Source organism: Crocodylus porosus, unplaced genomic scaffold (assembly GCF_001723895.1).
Source record: "Crocodylus porosus isolate Cpor-Errol unplaced genomic scaffold, CroPor_comp1, whole genome shotgun sequence".
NCBI classification, from domain to species: Eukaryota; Metazoa; Chordata; order Crocodylia; family Crocodylidae; genus Crocodylus; species Crocodylus porosus.
The window spans coordinates 41,108,115-41,126,498 of NW_017728931.1; the positions used below are offsets into that span (position 1 = coordinate 41,108,115).

At 45.4% G+C, this 18,384-nt stretch overlaps 1 protein-coding gene across 3 annotated transcripts; it reads right to left on the reverse strand.

Annotated features, from left to right (window-relative positions):
- Nucleotides 1-4,431: 4,431 nt before the first annotated feature.
- SSBP1 (single stranded DNA binding protein 1) lies at nucleotides 4,432-18,384 on the reverse strand. 3 transcript variants are annotated; one of them, XM_019544667.1, is made up of 6 exons: nucleotides 18,217-18,381; nucleotides 12,275-12,338; nucleotides 9,227-9,367; nucleotides 8,065-8,152; nucleotides 7,745-7,833; nucleotides 4,432-4,531 (listed from the first exon to the last, which is right to left on the reverse strand). In XM_019544667.1, exons 1-6 carry the CDS (start codon nucleotides 18,238-18,240, stop codon nucleotides 4,521-4,523), a joined length of 417 nt encoding a protein of 138 aa, XP_019400212.1. In that variant the 5' UTR covers nucleotides 18,241-18,381; the 3' UTR covers nucleotides 4,432-4,520. The 3 variants fall into 3 exon arrangements, with proteins under 3 accessions (XP_019400212.1, XP_019400213.1, XP_019400210.1); XM_019544668.1 differs by lacking the exon at nucleotides 4,432-4,531 and adding an exon at nucleotides 5,516-5,835 and having other exon boundaries at nucleotides 18,217-18,384; XM_019544665.1 differs by lacking the exon at nucleotides 4,432-4,531 and adding an exon at nucleotides 5,842-7,420.

Sequence of the window (18,384 nt, forward strand, 5' to 3'; positions counted from 1 at the left end):
ACAATAAGAAAGCATATTTTTGTGTGTAAATGAGATCAGAGCTGAACTACTCTGACAGAAAAGCACTCAACTTCCACTGGAGGCAAACGGTATGAAATATGGTTGACAAGATTGAGCCTTGGCTGGTATCTGCAAATATGCTCAACTTCTAAGCAAAAGGGTTTTCACTATTATGAGCCTAAGAAATTTCAAACTTACAATATTTTTAGGCATGCTTTTTATTTTAAGATATTCTTCTCTCAGACTTGGCATTATGCCCCCTCTTCTGAAGTGAAATCAATACTCATGAAAGCTATGGGACTGACCATACTGTGAAGACAGTTTTCTATTAAAACCACATGAGGCACACTGATGGAAAGACAAGCTCCTTTTACTAAAGTGTATAACTTCTTACCTTTAGAGACTTCTGAGGCCCAGTTCAGTTTCTCAGCCCATGCAGATAATGGCCCCATCTATGAAGACTTATACAGTAGAACTCATTCGTCACAGGGTTGTTCCTTATTCCTTTGTAAAGATGGAATTTTGTACACCAGCCAGGAGTATATACAACCACAACAAACAACTGTATGGAGCCATTGATGAGGTCTAGTTGAGTGGAATAAGCTTTGAAATAAAAGATGCAGTGGCCCATTCTCAATTCAACACCCCACTGTGAACTAGGTGGGTTATGAGCTACCTGGATATGAATGATCCAGGTTCCTCTGTACCCAAGTGCCAACTGTAATCCTTATTATGACTGGTAATATCTAGACCAAGATTCCAGTTAACTTCACACAGACCACCATACCATCATCAGAATGCAATGTCATTCTGTCACTAGTATTCTGGGTTAAATTCAAACTAGAGCAGGGGCTCTAGTGGGCTGCATCTGGCCCGCAACGCCATTCCATCCGGCCCGCAGGGTCCCTAAAAAAAATTATAAAATAAATACTTATCTGCCCTTGGTTCCTGTCAAAAATGGCAGGAACCAACGGCAGTAGGACCCAGGGGAAGCCTGGTGGGCTCCCACAACAGCAAGGCCTGCCTGGCCCCACCTTCCCCAGCCAGGAGCCCCAGCTGGGGCTTCTGGCTCAGGGAAAAGTGGCCCGGGGAAAAGCTGAGCACAGGTGGTGGGGGAGGAAACAGCCCCTCACCTGCCCCGTGGCTGGCACCCCATGCTACAGCCGCTCACAGCCCGCATGCGGCTGCCTGTGCTTACTCTGGACAGCCCTGCAGGCTGCAAGTAGCTCCAGCAGGGAGTGCCAGCCACAGAGCAGGGGAGGAGCCACTCCTCCCTGCCCCCCCATGTTCAGCTTTTCTCTGGGCTCCTTCCCACTGTAGAGAAAAGTGGCCCCTTGCCTGCCCCATGGCCAGTGCCCCGCACCGCAGCTGCTCGCAGCCCACACAGGGCTGTCCTGAGCAGGCACAGGCAGCCCCAGGCACGCTCTGAGCAGCTGCAGTGCCAGGCATGGGATGGGTGTGGAGCCACTTTTCCCCCCACTCCGTGCTCAGCACCATCTTGTAACGTGGCCCCACTGCCAGCCTAGGCCCCGTGCCAGTTCCGGCCTTGCCTGTGGGGGCTGCGCGTGGCAACAGCACCTGTGGCCTCCCCACTCACTGCGTCAGTGTTTGCCACTGTCACCTCTGGGCTGCTCAACACACAAGCTCCGGGCAGACAGCAGCAGCCAACACTGCCTGGCATGGCAAGTGGCAGGGGGTTGCAGCTGCTGCTGCCAACAGGTGAACCCGGAGTTGGCTTGGAGCCCAGGTTGGCAGCAGGACCAGGTTACAAGCTGGTGCTGAGTGCGGGGAAAAGCGGCCCCTCCCACTGTAGCCACTTGCAGCCTGTGTGGGGCTGCCTGTGCCTGCTCCAGACAGCCCCGCGTGGGCTGCAAATGCCTGCAGCAGGAGCCAGCTCCCCCCTCTCCCTGCTGGTGAAGCCCAGCCCAGCTCCACAGACCCCTGCGAGCCTGTGCCCTGCTTTGGGCCCCATCAGTGCTGGCCCTGGGACATCGGTCCCAAGATAGTGACCAGGGGGCAGGGCACCTGTCAAGGGGGCTACCCATGTGGCCCTCGACAGCCTGTCAAAACTGGGTAAGCGGCCCTTCGCCCAAAATAACTGCCCACTCCTGAACTAGCAACTTTGGACTAAGAGGTTTGAATATCCCTTTACTAGTCCCAAGCCCTCCACAGTTCCCCTTTGTCAGCTTGCACTCCAATTACCATCATAATGAATCATGAAACAGAAGTTAGAGAAGATGTTTCTGCCAAAAAAAAAAAAAAGTCCCACCTCATTACTTGCTTTTTTTTTTTTTTGAGCACCCCTCATGTTTTCCCACATGTGGAGCTGGGCAAAATCAGAGCTCTGCTCTCAAATGCAAGTCACACTTTTGTAAAGACCGAAAGTATTTTTTGCCATGAGCTTTCAAAACATATCAAGCACCACATTCACAGCTTCCCTTTAACTCAGGTGTAACAGCCGAAAATAAATACAGGAGGTGGAACGTTTCCCCCCACACCAGAAACACCAAGATTGACTGATCAAGTGTCAATAAGTTGGCTTGCAGTCCTCCAGCTCTGTCTATGCCATTATGAAATCCTCCACACTTTTGCAATGTCCAAAGTTTATTACAGCACACCTCATTCTTTGGAACGCTCCCTTACCTATTATAAATACAGTAATTCCTCTTCAAGGAAAATGCTTCAGGAAGGAGAACAGATGCCAATCAGTGTTTGCCCAATACCGGTTGCTCAAAAAGTTACTTGGGTCACATGAAAGCAAAAAACCATCCACTGAAAAATGCTGGAAGATACACAGTACCTTCCTACAAGCAATTGTCTTTATGTTAAAACTTGCTAGATCCACCTACCCTCCTTTAATCTCTGTCGAGTAGGTTTTCATAAGGAATAAACTGGTGGGGGGGGTGCGTGCGCTGATTTTACATACTCTTCACCGATTAAAATTTTATGGTGTTAATTATAACTTGTCTTCAAGGAAGTGGTGGGTACTTTGCTGATTTTAGATTTTAAGTCTGCATGTGTGGTCATCGTTGCTACAGAATCCAATTCCAGACTCTGGTGAATGGCCAAGCTATTAAGTACTTCTTCTGTGGCAAATTGTACACACATAGAACACTTACACCATAACCTCTTTACAAGCAAATTAGTAACTTTAACCAGTGTGAACAGAAAAAAATTAAAATAATTTGAACACGTTTTATGTTTGGTCACATACGCCTGCACCTTGGGCTAGTTGAGTCCTGACCCCAAGCTGTAGGTAGACATCAGCACGTAGGCCATTCTCCAGTCAGTGTTATTGAGGAAAACAGAGAGGCAAGTCTCACGTTTAGCCCAAGCCAAGCAAGTCTTTTGCTTATCCCTGGTTAGAGTTCAACATCACAGGGATTTCTTCTTAGAAGGTTTCATTCCCAACTCTCAAGTTTCACAGTAAGCTCTGTCAGCTATACCATCCCAACAGATCTCAACCATCACGGGAGAGGTGAAAGAGACAAGCAATTGTTAAGAGAACTAGGGTCTGGCCTGTTCAGGGCCTCAGACAACAGAAAATGCACTTTAAAAACAAATCCAGAACTAGGTCAACTCAGAGACAATTACTTATGTAAGCTGTTTTGGACCACTCTGCTTTAAGTACTCTTCCATACAGTGAAGTGACCAGAGCCTTTACATCCCTCTCACCTTTCATCCCACTTTCAAGGAAGCAAAGCAGTGGCCTTCCCCATTTTAACATCCATAATTGAAAGACATGCTTTAAGTCATCATTTTTCAAATGCATTTTGCTTTAGCATCAACTTATCCAATCTGAAGAAGCCAGTTTCTGGCCCTTCTGGGGATTAACAAGAGGACTCTGCTTATTGTTTGGTATCTATTTTAGGCAGCAAGATCATAGGTATGGATGATCACTTTCTGATACGTATGCCAATGCTTTACAAAAACTGAACTCCACACATAAAACACAAGCTGAGCTAGCATGCGATTGTCTCTTTTAGAAGGCAAGAACTCTCCTCCCACACCCACCCTACCACCTGCGTTGCTTTTCTGCACTATCAGCTGAACATGAAGTCAGTGTCATCTGCCAGCGTGACTATACTTCTGTTGGCATGATCTAGAGACAGCACAGACCACGCACAGTTAATGGAGTATATCTTATGCAAATGAATGCTTGATAAAAACTAAGTAACCAGGAAAGAATAAGGTAACTGAAGTAATACAGCCTACTACTACCATTGAAAAAACAGCATTGGTTCCACTGTGGTTCAGAACTTCCTAACCACAAGATACATGCTCTATTCTCAGCTTCAGGAAAAAGGAACAGTGTGCACAACTGTGTAAAGGGTAAGGAAAGTTGTCTGTGCAGCTCTGGCCCCATGGATAATACTTAATTACCATGACCTTCAGTGTGAATACCAGCCCATGTAACCAGGTATGCTTTTACACTGCGCCGGTCACTGTAGCATTCAGGTCCAGAAACTATAACAGTAGTAAATTTCTCCAGGAATGAACACATTTTTTTCATCTCTGTTTCAACACGTTGCTAGGATCATTAGGGGGAACATAAGCAAAGGGATAGTTTCACTAGCCTACTCGTAGCAGGAAAGATCGACAAAACATGTCAGAGGGCACATCTAGATGAGTGTGCATGTGCAGTACGAGGTGCCACAAACTGCATACCGCGCACATGGGAGCATTTGCCATGCTGCTAATTTGTAGCACCAAAATGAGACACTGGGAGACCCCAGTGTTAAAAAAGTTGCAGGGGAAAAAAAAAAAAGCAGCATGCGCCACCAGAAATGGAGCCTGGCTGGCCAGAACCACTTTCTGGTTGCCAGTCAGGCTCCAAATGGCTGGATCAGCACTGCTGCTGCCCCAGACGGTCCCCAGGTAAGGCTGCTGTGGTCAGCACAGGTACTGGCCTCAGCCTTTTCTACCCCACCTGGGACAATTTGCCCCACATCAAACCCGATGTGCAGGGGTGCGTGCAGCAGCAAACGCACACCTCTGCATATGGGGATGTGCCCAGAAAAACAAACAGAGCCCTCACCATGATTTCCAACTCCTTTAAGGCAGGGAGTTCCACTATTCAGGCTCTCTTTCCCCCCCACCTCTTCCCCTAGTTGATACTGTAGGAAAGAAATTGTCCCTGTAGACATAATGATACTATCACAGAACCAATATACTTTTGTTTGGCGTTACTTGACCTGTCTGGCAATAAAAACTCAAGATTCGTTCTGACAGTTAAAACTAAGATGCGAGTGCAAGAGCCCTCCATTTAACCTATCCCATCTCACCCTCATATTGAACTGAGGCTTTTAGACTCTTCCCTCCAATACTGATAAGAGACTCGGAGTATTTCCCATGCCAACACTGCTACACTGTGGGAAACGGAGGAAATCACTGGTGCCCTTCTAGTGCCTCCTGGTGCACAAAAATAACCAAAGCACACACAAGTACAGTTCCATGGACAAAAATTTAAATGAAAGAGGATGACAGCCAACAGAGAGAAGCTGAACATCCCGGAGAACTTGAAAAGGCAACATTTTATTTATTGACTCACTAACTCAGGAACTAAGAACTCCCTCAAGGGTTTATCCTTTTTTCCTTAGGATAGAACAGAAAAGAGAAAGAGAACATTCTGAAAATACTGATAACATCCAAATATATTTTCCCTTATTCAGATAAAAGGGGCGTTTTATTTTTTTTTTAAAGAAACTATAGCAATATACATGATTTCAAAAGGATTAAACATGGTAAAACAAAAGGAATGGCATAGGTTGGTGTCCAAGCACTAACCACGTCATATTTTCTCTTTCAGAGGATCACTCAAAAAAATAATGTTATCTGAAAGAAAGCAGAGAAGTTCATTTTCAGGATCAGGCATGTCATTTTGTCCTGCCACACACATGAATACACACAGTAGCTAGCTTGCAGGCAAGTTAGCAGCAAGTTGCAAGGACTTTGCTGTCCAGAATAGTGTCCCCCATGAAACAAAACACTGATTGACACTTTCCCTCCAACAGACTGCTTCAAGGTGAACATATTTTCAGGCAAGCACGTTACCTGTGGTAAACGCTGCTGAATGACCTAACACAGCAGAGGATTTTTTTACAAGGATTTTAATTCCCTTCTGCTAATTCTCTCTCATGTTGGTCAGGCTGCATGCACCGAACCAAACAAGATCACCCCCCATCCTCTATCTGTGGGGTTGCAGGAAGTCCATACTGGATCAAGTGGTTTCTGAAGTAGTCCATATTTCTGTAAAAATGGTATTATTGAAAAGAAAACCACTGAAAGAGAGACTGCTATCTTATCCGACTGATAGGCTCTCTGCTTATGTCAGTAAGGGCCAATATCACAGATGTAGTGCATGTTGAGCCATCTAAACAAGTGGGACTGACTGCAAAAGGACTGCAAAAGGGGAACACCCACAACTGAAATAAACACTCCTGCCTGTGTTCCTGTTCAACTCTCACCCAACTTTCCATTTACAACTGTGAAACAGTAACATTTAAATTGATCAGTTATTTTGGCCCCAATGCCAAAACAAACTCCCTAACAGCTCAGGACACTGATCTTTAGAGGTACAGGACAAATATACTGTTATTCACAGAACCCAAAAAAGGATTTTCCATCTTTCTTAACTACTATTTATAGCCAAAGAAATCAGTACAACCTCTTCACTTTTCCTCTGATATTCTTGGCCATCCATTTCCTGCTTGAGGCCTTTTCAAATTCTCCCTCTGGTTTTACCCACACAACATGCCTTGCACAGAAAAGGAATGTTAAAAGTTGGTGGAAAGCCACCAATCTGAGGCTTAAAACAAAAAAAGCTCTCTGAAAACACTGAGACAGAACTATGAAAAAAGTCTAATGTATTTAGGAAGAGAACTTGTCTGACTCTGTGCGCCAAGTGATTCCAAAGTTAGGTTCACAGGCCACTTGAAACTTGCGAAGCATTTGAATGAAGCCCTCAAAAGGACTTTTTAAATGATCATTATCCTTGACAAAAGCCCAGCTGATCAGTGAGGCTGTATCCATTGACTAACAAACCTTAGTAAACACTCCTGTGATCCTTGTTAAGGTAACTGATATCCTTTGTAATACGTTTAGTAAGCCAGCAGAGAATGTGAACCCTCCACCACATGATACGGTCACGCCAACTGTTTTAGGAGGTACTTGATGACAAGAGATGGCCCAACACATTTTATCAGGGGAAAAAAATTAAATAAATAATAATTTAAAAAACCAAAATAGATGCCTAAGTCTCTCAGAGGTTTGAATTAAGCAATCAATCATGTGGGATTCTTCTTATGGTAACTTTGTATGTGCAAGGCATATTCTATTATAACTACTAAACCTAAAGGTATTGGATCATAGTTTCATTTTGTTATGCAGCTCCCAGAGTGCTCTCACCCAGAAAGTGGCCCTCCATGAAAAAAAATCTTCAGGGAACCCGGCTATATGCAAGACTTAAACACAAAATCACTGGCAACAATTTACTGTTTTCTGTCAAACTTTCCAGCAATCAACAAATATTTTCTATCCCCTTTCCTACCTAACTTAATTCATAAACAGTGTCAAGTGACACCTACTGGCACATATCAGGTATTGAAAATGCAGCTACAGATGCACCATCTCAAAATTTCAAAGGATAAGAGTTTGGTGATGAGATACAGACAGATTTTATATCCATGTTCCCTGATCCCTTCTGAAAGAAGGAAAGGAGGGCTTGATGTATAATGCTCCTTACCTGCTACAATTGTTGTGGCCTGCCGCTTCACATTGTTTTTATCTGTATATTCACCATAGTCTACCTTCCCTTCCACAAAGAGTCGAGCACTAACATAACAAGAAAATTCATTACTTAAACCAGAAGAGTTGCATCACTATTTTTATATGTTAGATGTTCAGATTACACAGAAATTGTCTCTCTCATCTGTAGGAAGCGTGTATTAATGTTTCAAGTACAAGATACACTTCTATTTTAACATCTGTATTAATCCACCCCAGTGCATATCAATTAGCTGACTGTTAAGGCATTCTGTTCCCAAGGTCTCTGTGTCTACTTACCCCTTCTTCACATACTGATATGCCAAATCTCTCAGGCCTGGTCTGAAAACAGAGATCCTATGCCATGTGGTCTTTTGGCTGATATCACCTAAGTTAGATGAGAAGAATTTGTTACATGCAGATGCTGAGTCCTCTCCCTAATTTGGGGCATTTGTTTCAACAGGTAAGAGCTCTTCAGCTAAGAAATCAAGGTGATTGATCTGAGAAATGAAAATCTTCCAGGATTCAAATTTCCACTCTTCTTTTCAGCATCAGAAACACCATGCAAACTGAAAGTAGCAGAATTTATAGCAAGTCTGCAAACTGCAGACATGCTAGAGGAAAAAAAAAGTGGGCGGTTTTCAGACTGATGAGAGCATTTAAACAAAGATAGAGCATTTTTTCCATCTCCCATGGAAAGAACACCGAGATCAGAGCGGGCCCAACTTCTGACATAGCAAAATGGAATGGAGAAGCAACGGTAACTGAACACTCTGCCCTTCTACCCTTCTTAGGAAGGTATGTCTAACAAATCACTATTCAATAACGACCTCACAGGATTGGTAAATGGCTTCCTCTATACAAAGTCAGTCAGTTTCTTGGTAGTAAAAATTGGTATAACTCCATTCTATCCATGTGTTTATACCACCCAAGAATTTGCCTAGATATTATTTAATGTTAATTCAGGGGTGCTCGACCTCCAGCCTGCAGGCCAAATTCAGCCCATGGAGCCATCACACCCGGCCCACAGGGGTCGATATGGATCCAGACATTTGGCAGGAGGAGAGCAGTGACCATTACTCCCATAACTCCCCCTGCCAAATTCCCAACCCCCCACAGTCGGTTGGGCCCAGGCCAGGCCCAGGCAAGCTGCAACCCCTTCCCCTGCGAGTTCTGACTCCAACCTCCTACTTCTGGATTGGAGCCAGGTCATGCTTCCTTCCCTCCCACTGGGGCTGGGTTGGGGCCTGGGGCCGGCCCTCCCCCTTCCACATGGCCAGATGGTGCCTGCTGTGCCCACTGGGGCACCAGATTGGGAACAAGGGTTGTATCCAGTCTATGGACACACTGGACACTGCCAATTCGGCCTCCCAGGCGAAAAGGTTGAGAACCACCATGTTAAATATATCATCCAAGCAAGTTCTAAGCATATGATTTCACTACAGTAAATATACATGCTCACCTGCCACGGATGTCGCATTTTCCCCTGATCGCCACATCTCATTGGTTGCAAGAGAAAATATTGTAACGGGATTTTTTCCTTCTACTTGCCTCATAACGGGATCCTGTCCTACTCGACCAAGTAACTGGATACGATTCAAGGCTGAAACGTGAGAGAAAACATTGGGCTGAGTTGTACCAAGAGCACAAAGATGTTTCCTTGAAAAAGTTAAAGAGCACTGGTTCAGGTTCATTAGTGGGAGAAAGTTACTCATCCCAAACACATTAATGCCAAACAATTTAGTTTTTCTAACTCAGCAGTTCTCAGCCTTGTTACTTTCAAGGCACCTATGGGAAAATGCCAGCTCTTAGCTTTCACTCATTTTTGACTATGGAAAAATAACAGAGCAATTCTCTTGCAAAGAATTCAGAAAGACCAAAGCAGGTGAGAAAGGAATCCAAAGTATCAGAACCAATTTGAAATCCTGACTTTATCTTCTGAATCATGCACAGGTGTTTTCACACCTAACAGTGCTAATATTACATGGCACCTTAGAAGGCTCTCACAGATACTGACGGGGGGCGGTAGGGGGCCATGGCCCCCAGGCACTGGCTGGGAAAGGCCGCGCCAGCTGGAGAGGCTGGGGCACCTCCCGCGTTTCCTGTGTGGCCCACCTGCCTGTCCGGTGAGTTGTGGGCTTCTTTTGCTGTTTCGGCCAGAAATTCCGGCTGCCGTCCCTCCCCCCACGGCCAGTGTGCCGTACTGCTAATTCTCCTGAAAAAGTGCCACGGGGAGGAAGAAGGGGCCCTGTACCCTCCTCAGTGAGCCGAGGCAGAGGCTGGAACAAATCATTTATACACTTTTATACACACGCCCCCTGAGTAAACTAAGTGACTCTCATCTTCCTTTGCAAGACAATACAGAGACAAATTCCAAAGGTAATGTGGTGCTTACCCTGCTTAATCATTTTCAAAAATCCTATTAGGTACCCATCTGCATCTATAAGTGCCATTGCACTTAAAATGTGGCCCTTAAAGATTTATGGATGGAAGCCATGATCCTACTAACATTTACACGTATGGTCAGCTTTAACTTCAAGGGGATTTCATAGACTTCATAGATATTAGGGCTGGAAGGGACATCGGAAGATTGAGTCCAGCCCCCTCGGGGTAGGAAGTCAGCAGGGCTCATAGGATCCAAACAAGATAAACATCCAAATGTCTCTTGAAGGTGTTCAAAGTAGGTGCTTGAACCACCTCTGGCAGCAGTCCATTCCAAACCTTGGGGGCTCGGACAGTAAAGAAATTCTTCCTTATGTCCAGCCTGAAATGGTCAGGGAAGAGTTTGTGACAGTTCAACCTTGTCATCCCTTGGGGCGCTCTGGTGAATAGACGTTCCCCCAGATCCTGATGAGCACCCTTGATAAACTGATAGGTGGCCACCAGATCGCCCGAGCCTGCGCTTTTCCAGGCTGAAGAGTGCCATGGCTCTCAGCCTCTCATCATAAGGTCCGCTTTCCTGACCTCTGATCATGTACATGGCTCCCTTCTGCACCCTCTCAAGCTTCTCCACATCCTTTTTGAATTGTGGAGCCCGAAACTGGATGCAGTACTCCAGCTGCAGCCTCACCAAAGCCGAGCACAGGGGGAGAACGAAGTCCTGGGATTTGCTTGAGAAGCATCTATGGATGCAAGCCAGCATTTTGCTTGCTTTACTAGCTGCAGCATCACAATGAAGACTCATGTTCATCTTGTGGTTAATGATGACCCCCAAGTCCCTTCCACCCATAGTGCTAGCCAGCATAGCACTGCCAAGCCTATAATCATGCTGCAGGTTTTTCCTCCCAAGGTGGAGAACCTTGCATTTTTCCATGTTAAACACCATCAGGTTCTCATCCGCCCATTTCCTGAGCCTGTCCAGGTCAGCTTGGATTACCCTCCTGTCCTCAGGTGTGGACGCTTTACCCCAGAGTTTGGTGTCATTGGCGAACTTAGCCAGTCGGCTTCTGATACCAACATCCGCATCATGAAGATGTTGAATAGTGTAGGCCCAAGGACACAGCCTTGAGGGACCTCACTGGTCACAGCACACCACGACAAAGTGATTATTCTCATGAATAAAGTTATGCTTATGCTTAGCCAGTTGCAGGTAAGGATCCTAATTAGAGATCAAATTTATTTCTACCTTCTCATAATGTTTCCTAAATTACTACACAGCTATTCCTAAAACCTTACTGACCTTTGGCAAGTATTATTCTCTCCACTTTTAAATCCCACCTTAAGATTAATCTCTTCTGTAACACTCAAAAGAGCTTACAATGTTTCTGATATATATGCATATTTATGAATAGCCACATGATTACTACCGAAATCTTGATCCTTCTTCAGTCGAAACTACTGTTTTGTTCTTTCTACTCATAATATTAGAAAGTAAGCTAGAAGCTGTGCCCTATAAAAGTAGCATGCTAGTGGGCTAGCTTTAGACTTTGCTTGCCCTCCGTTTCACTGGTGTATCAGATAACAGAGTATCACCTAAAGAGATCAGATAAGATCAAGCAGTAACAATACTTACCAAAAATCTAGCGGTCAGTAGTGTGACTATAAGAACCTTACACAATGAAAAAAAACAAACAAAAAAATTGCAACCTCCTTTCACAGGCTAAAAGCAAAAATTATTAATGGTTTTTTAAAAGAAATGTAGTATTTTTTTGATCTTGTACAAAAGTAAAAAGAATCTCTTATACTACATATTTATGTACCACACATTCAATATCAGTGTTTACAAACTTAATAGAGGAGCCAAGAACTGAATGGACAGTGGGGCAGGGGGGAGGAGAGAAATGCTAACATATTTTCTCTCCTACAAAAAGGGTCACTTAAGGAGCAAATATCTACCTAGCCTTTTATAATGCATCTATGCAGGTTTCTATGCATCAGTATATATTTAGGGTCTTCTTTTGTGAAGAGAGGCTGATATGTCAAGCATATTTCACTGTGCGCTTCATTTATAAATACAGTAAACTTACAGATGTGTTGTGGTCTCAAAACGCATGACAAAAGAGTTACTTACATCTTTCAAGTATCAAAGAGGCGATGGCCAAATCAGATTCATGTCTTACAGACTGCCAAAACACCTAGAGTAAGAGAGATGCTTTAGTTTCTAGGCCAATCAACTCAATACCAGAGGCACACATTAAATCTCATATTCTGAAAGCTTACAGAAATGTTGTTAACAAGCAAGCAATAATGCTCAAGTGTCAGGATATTTTCTGGGGAAGTAAGCCCAAATTCAGCAAAAAGTAGCCAAAAGGATGATTACTTCAGCACTAAGGTCAAGCATTTAGTTTAGTGTTTTAACAGAGCTGGGACTTTAATAGGCAGCTGGGAAAAAAAACAAAGGACTGAAGATGTTTCTTCAATGTACGCAACTTTTGAGAAATGCATAGCAACACAATCACCACAGTTTCTCCATGATGCACAACAAAAATAATTTTTACAGACACCTGACTTCAATAAATTCATTATTTTTCTGCTTCACTTCAAATACTGAAAAGACATGAGAGCCTCAGCAGCACTGCATATAAATAAACTTCAATGACATAAGTGAGTGCCTCAGCTTCCCCACCAACACTGAAAACAACTTAGTGCCACAAAACAAAATCTAATTTTCATGGTTAAACTTAAGCAGACAAACGGGAAGAAGAAACTTGATGCCTGCAATTTTCATGTCACAGAAGGAAGAAAAGAGCAATTAGGGGTGGAAGGCTTAAGAGCTGATGAGCTCCTCTGAAAGACCTAAAGATTAGGTAAATTGTCCTTGGCAACAATTGAAGGTTAAGTAAATTTCTTGCATCAAAAGGTGGTTGCAGAAAGAGAGGGAAGGATGACTAATAACTTTTCTTGAATCAAAGACACTAAACTAGGGGATAATCCATACTGTGAAACAAGTGTGTTTTTATGCTACCTGAAGATATAACTTCACCTTTCCTGTACAAAAATTAAATTTTCTACATATGCTGGTCTGATATAAAAAACCCCATATAATTTGGTTTATAGTGGCTGTTAAACTAAGGCCAAAACACAAAGGCTTTAAATATAAAAACTAAGATTCCAACAAACTAAAGGTTCACAGTTGGTGGCTACGCCTTTTTGTTTTCCACATAATTTCTGAAGAGAATAAGGCTCTGTATACCTGATGAATGGAAGAAACTACACACAAGACCTAGTAAGACACATAGGGAACTTTTACTTTTCTCAATAGTGGATTCAATTTTGTGAAATGTGCATTAGCAGGGTGAGGGTGGGTTTGTGTAGGAAGAGCCATTTATAAACATCACAACTAAGCTTAATAAAATGTCATACATGTTTCAAACTATATAATAATTATCCCCTGTGACTCTTTCTACCTACATTAGAAAGTTGTGCAAGTTTTTTGCCAGAAGGTATGACTTGATTGTTTTGAATCGTTCTCGTTAACTAGAAGCCCTAGCACTACAATTAGGGATGGCAGTGGTAAAGAGAATTAAAATTATGGAGTCAAGGTTTCTTTCTGATACACAAATTATTACAAACATTACGGTGGAGGATTTAAATCTCACTATTTCAAGGTTGTATTACAACCAGTAGGTGCAGCTGCAGTAGACACAAAACCAAAGCTGGAGCCGCTATTAGGATGAGAGTTCTTTGAAAGAATTACTGTGCTATGGTTTCTACAGTCAATTGTTCTCCAGATCCCATTACATAAGTCTGTAGTAATGGGTTTAACAAATACTTCCTCAGACCATGCGTCTGTGAAAGAAACTTTGATTTACGGAAACTCTTGCTAAGGGAGTTCAGGTAGAACCAGTGGTCAAACTATTAAGGAATCATGAAGGAACACAACACAAATATTGTCACTTGGGTGTGTCAAAAATACACCTGTGGAGCCCTATCATCCAGCCTGTGGTGCTGCCTATGGGTCCTGGACTGGCCCACAGCCCAAAGACCTGCCCACCATGCCACTCATCTGGACCATGGGGGCCAGATGAGTCTGACACCCCCATCATAACTTGACTAATCTCCAAAGAAAATTCCATCAGCCAGTTAGACTCTGCCATCCTGTTCTTTTTGAATCACTGCAGCATGCCAAAAGAAAAAAATTAATTGTGGGGACCAAATCCATTTTATCAGCCCCTCACCACAGGCCAAGGACCCACAGAAGAGAGAATCCATTAAGAATCTCTCATCTCAAATAACTTGCCACTGGGCAAGCAGAGTCAAATTCAAGTGGACAGGACAACTGAAGCATTTCACTTGAAACAGAAGGTAAAGAAGTGCTGTTAATCTATTTTTTTCCTGCCCCACCCCACCTTTACCACTCTTAGAGCTTGAGGGGAAAAAACCCCACCAAACTTCGACTTTTGAGTGAACAGCACCCAATGTAAACTGGAGAATGTGACAATAAATGCAGACAGTCCTGCACAAACCCAGGTCCTTGTGAGGTGGTGCTGGTCTCCTGACTGAGACTTTCTACAGTGGTAAGTGTCCTACTGAATCAAAGAATCATATAAAATGAGGGTTGGAAGGGACCTCAGGAGATCATCTAGTCCAGCATTTCTCAACCTGTGCATTGACACCCAAAAGTGGGTTGCAAGAATATATGAAAGGGTTGAGAGTAAATTTTAAAATGGATCAACAAACTTTGAAAATGGATTCTCCTTTCAAGGAGAAAAACGTGGGAAACTGCAGGTTTCCCCTTGCAGGCTGGCAGAGTCCCAGCCTGCAAGAGGTTACTAGGGGCTGCCATATGTGTACACACAAGCACATGGTAGCTAGGTAGTGTGGAGAGCAGCTCCCCACAAGTAAGTCTAATGGGTGGAGGGAGGGCAGACAATGTGTCAGTGGGGCTGGAGGGGGGCTCAGGTGATGCTACTCACCACCCCACCTCTTCTCCAGGGTAAAACTGTGATCAGAGGGGAGCAGTGGTGGCCAGGACATGGCAGCAAGGTAGAGCTGCAGCCCAGTGCACAAGCAACTGGCAACAGAAGAAGGTGAGGGCAGCTGTCTGTCCCATCTGTTACTCCTGTAGGTGTTCCAGCAGCAACATGTTTCACCATCCTACTTTGCCCTCCCATGCTTAGTCCTGCCCATCAGGCCTCAGAGGCAAGTGCTAATCCAGCTAGGCTGCAGACCCATGCCTGCTGTGGATGCATAAAACTGGGAAGGGGGTCACATGCCCCTCCATACCCACTCCCCATGAAACTCATGGACTCAATATAGATCAGACAGTGGAATTCTGACACACTGTGACCTGCAAGACATCCAACCCCCCAGGTACCTCTGCACTTTTACCTTTGCTGCTACATCCCCCTTTGCCCCCAACTTTCCACCCCAGCCTGTCCCTTACCCCCTGATGCCTCCATTTCCATTTTCACTGACTGGCTTTCTTGCCTGCGCTGTGTGTCAGGCCAGCCTCTGGCTTCCATCCAGGACCAGGAGACACACCAACTGCAGGTACTTCCTCAACCTGATAAAGGGTTTTTCGACCTGAAAGCTTCCTAAGAGATATTTCTCTATGTATGTTTATTATGAAAAAACCCAAAAATATAAAAACACAAGATAAGCTATCACACACACCACGAGTAACATATATCCAACACAACATCTTTACTTCTTGCTGCCAATTCCTTTATAACAAGAAAGGCTCTAGGACAGTTCTGTTTGGCTACCTTAGATGCTGCTGGTGCTATTGCTGTTGAGCCAGCTACATTATTTTCACCTACCATTGTTTACAGTGGTGGACTGGGATGAGGCTGGGGGAGGAGGCGGCCTCACTGGGGCACGCTGCTGTGTTGTGCAGAGGCCTCAGTGCCAGCAAGGGCGCACCTGAACATAGACAGTGTCACAAGCACCCATGTCACAAGTTTTGCCTGTCAACAGCCAGAAGTGCAGGGCTCCAGAACCCGGAGCCCTGCAGCACATATCTCATTGAGAGTTGGCAGGCTTCATGGCTGCAGCAGGGGCTAGCAAGCCTGCAGTTTTGACCCTGCTGTGGCTTCACACATACAAGTGGCATGAGTTTCCTTCTCAAGAATTTGGGGTGCAGTGTCTCCGAACCCCTTACACCTATCTTCTTGAAGCTTGACACATGTCATGCCCTCAGAAGAGGCTACCATTCCTGCAAATTTCACCCAATTCTGGCCAGAAATGACAAAGTTATAGCCTGTTCCGACCTTCCCCATTATGTCCTATGGGCGAAACATTGAGACAGGGTCAAAACGGCAAAATGTTTCAATTAAATGAACCGGAACAGCTGTTTCGACTCGAAACAAAAGTCTAAATGAAACTGTTCTGTCGAAACGTCAAAATGCTGGTCAAAACAAAATGCTTACGTTTCGTGCAGCCCTAGTTGCTATGAGGTCTCCCCTTAGACGTCTAGTGAAGGCCAAATAGATCCAGATCCCTCAGCCTCCCCTCATAGGGTCTTGCACAGAGGCCACTACTCATACGAGTGACCCTCCTCTGGACCCTCTCCAGATTCTCTGCATCCCTCTTGAAGTGTGGCGCCCAGAACTGGACGCAGTACTCCAGCTGCAGCCTGACCAGTGTTGCATAGAGGGGGAACATCAGCTCCCCCAATCTGTTGGTCACGCATCTGCAAATGCACAATAAGGTGCGATTGACTTTGTTGATGGCTTCATTACACTGCCAGCTCATGTTCATTTGGACTCAACTATGACTCCAAGATCCCTCTCAGCCGCTGAGCTGCTGAGGAGGTCATCCCACAACCTACAGGTGTGCTGGGGATTCCTCCTACCTAGGTGGAATACCTTGCATTTATCTTTGTTGAATTGCATCCTATTTCGTTCTGCCCATTGGTCCAACCTGTCCAGGTCAGCCTGTATCTGCTCCCTGCCCTCCAGTGTGTTAACTCTGCCCCATAACTTGGTGTCATCTGCGAACTTGGACAGGGTGCTCTCCACACCCTCATCCAAATCACTGATGAAGATATTAAATACCACCGGTCCAAGGACTGAACCCTGCAGGACACCACTGCCCACCTCCTTCCAGGCAGAGAACGACCCATCCACCACCATTCTCTGCGTGTGGTCCCCAAGCCACCTGGCTACCCACCTAACTGTGTAACCATCCACTCCACAGCCTGCTGGCTTTCTTATGAGAATAAGATGCAAAACTATCTCGAAGGCCTTCTTAAAGTCCAGGTAGATGACACCTGCCTCAGCTCCAGTGTCAAGGCAGTGTGTTCCTGGCCATAAGGTTTGTCAGGCAGGATCTACCTGTGACAAACCCATGCTGGTTTTATTTCAGCATCATTTTCCCTGCTGGGCCTTCACAAATGCACTCTCTAATGATTTTTTCCAGTATTTTCCCAAGGATAGAGGTAAGACTGACTGGCCTAAAGTTGCCCAGCTCATCCCTTCTCCCCTTCTTAACAATGAGCACCACGTTGGCCCTTTGCCAGTCCTCAGGGACCTGGCCGGAGCTCTGTGAGTGCTCAAACAGCCATGACAGCGGCTCAGCTATGACACTGGCCAATTCCTTCAGCACCTGTGGATGGAGGTCATCGGAGCCGGCTGACTTGTACCCATCCAGCCCTCCAAAGTGCTCCTTAACTAAGTCAGCACTAACCATTGACAGTCTAGTGCCTCCCAGACACCTATCTATGTTCAAATTGGGAGAATTGCCTTGGGCAGTACTTAGGAATACTTTCCTAGGGAGGAAGTTCTTCCTAATATCTAACCTAAACTCCCCTTGCTGCAACCTGACACCATTGCTCCTAGCTCCGCCCTCTGGTTTTTTAACCTGCGTTACAAGAGCGCACCTCCCTGCGATGCCCAAAGGCCTGGTCCCGCTGCATTCCCTGTTCAGAACAGAGGCAGGGTTCTCTGCAGCCACGCAGCCGGCGCAAGCGCCCCCGTAGGACACCGCACCTCCACGAGGTCCAAGCCTGGAGCTCCGCGCCCCAGGGCGGACACGCGGCCCGCAGCTCCGCCGCGAGAGGAGCCCGCTTACCTGCGCCACCCGCCTGCGCAACATGCCGCAGCTCTCAGCACCTGCAGCGGCTAGCGGAAAAGGGTGAGAGTCGAGGCTCCCTGTGACCGCCCGCACCTGGCGCCTGACTCCCCGCGGCGGCGAAAAGACGTGGGGGAAGGAAGAAAAGAAGAGCCGCGGGCCGGCAGC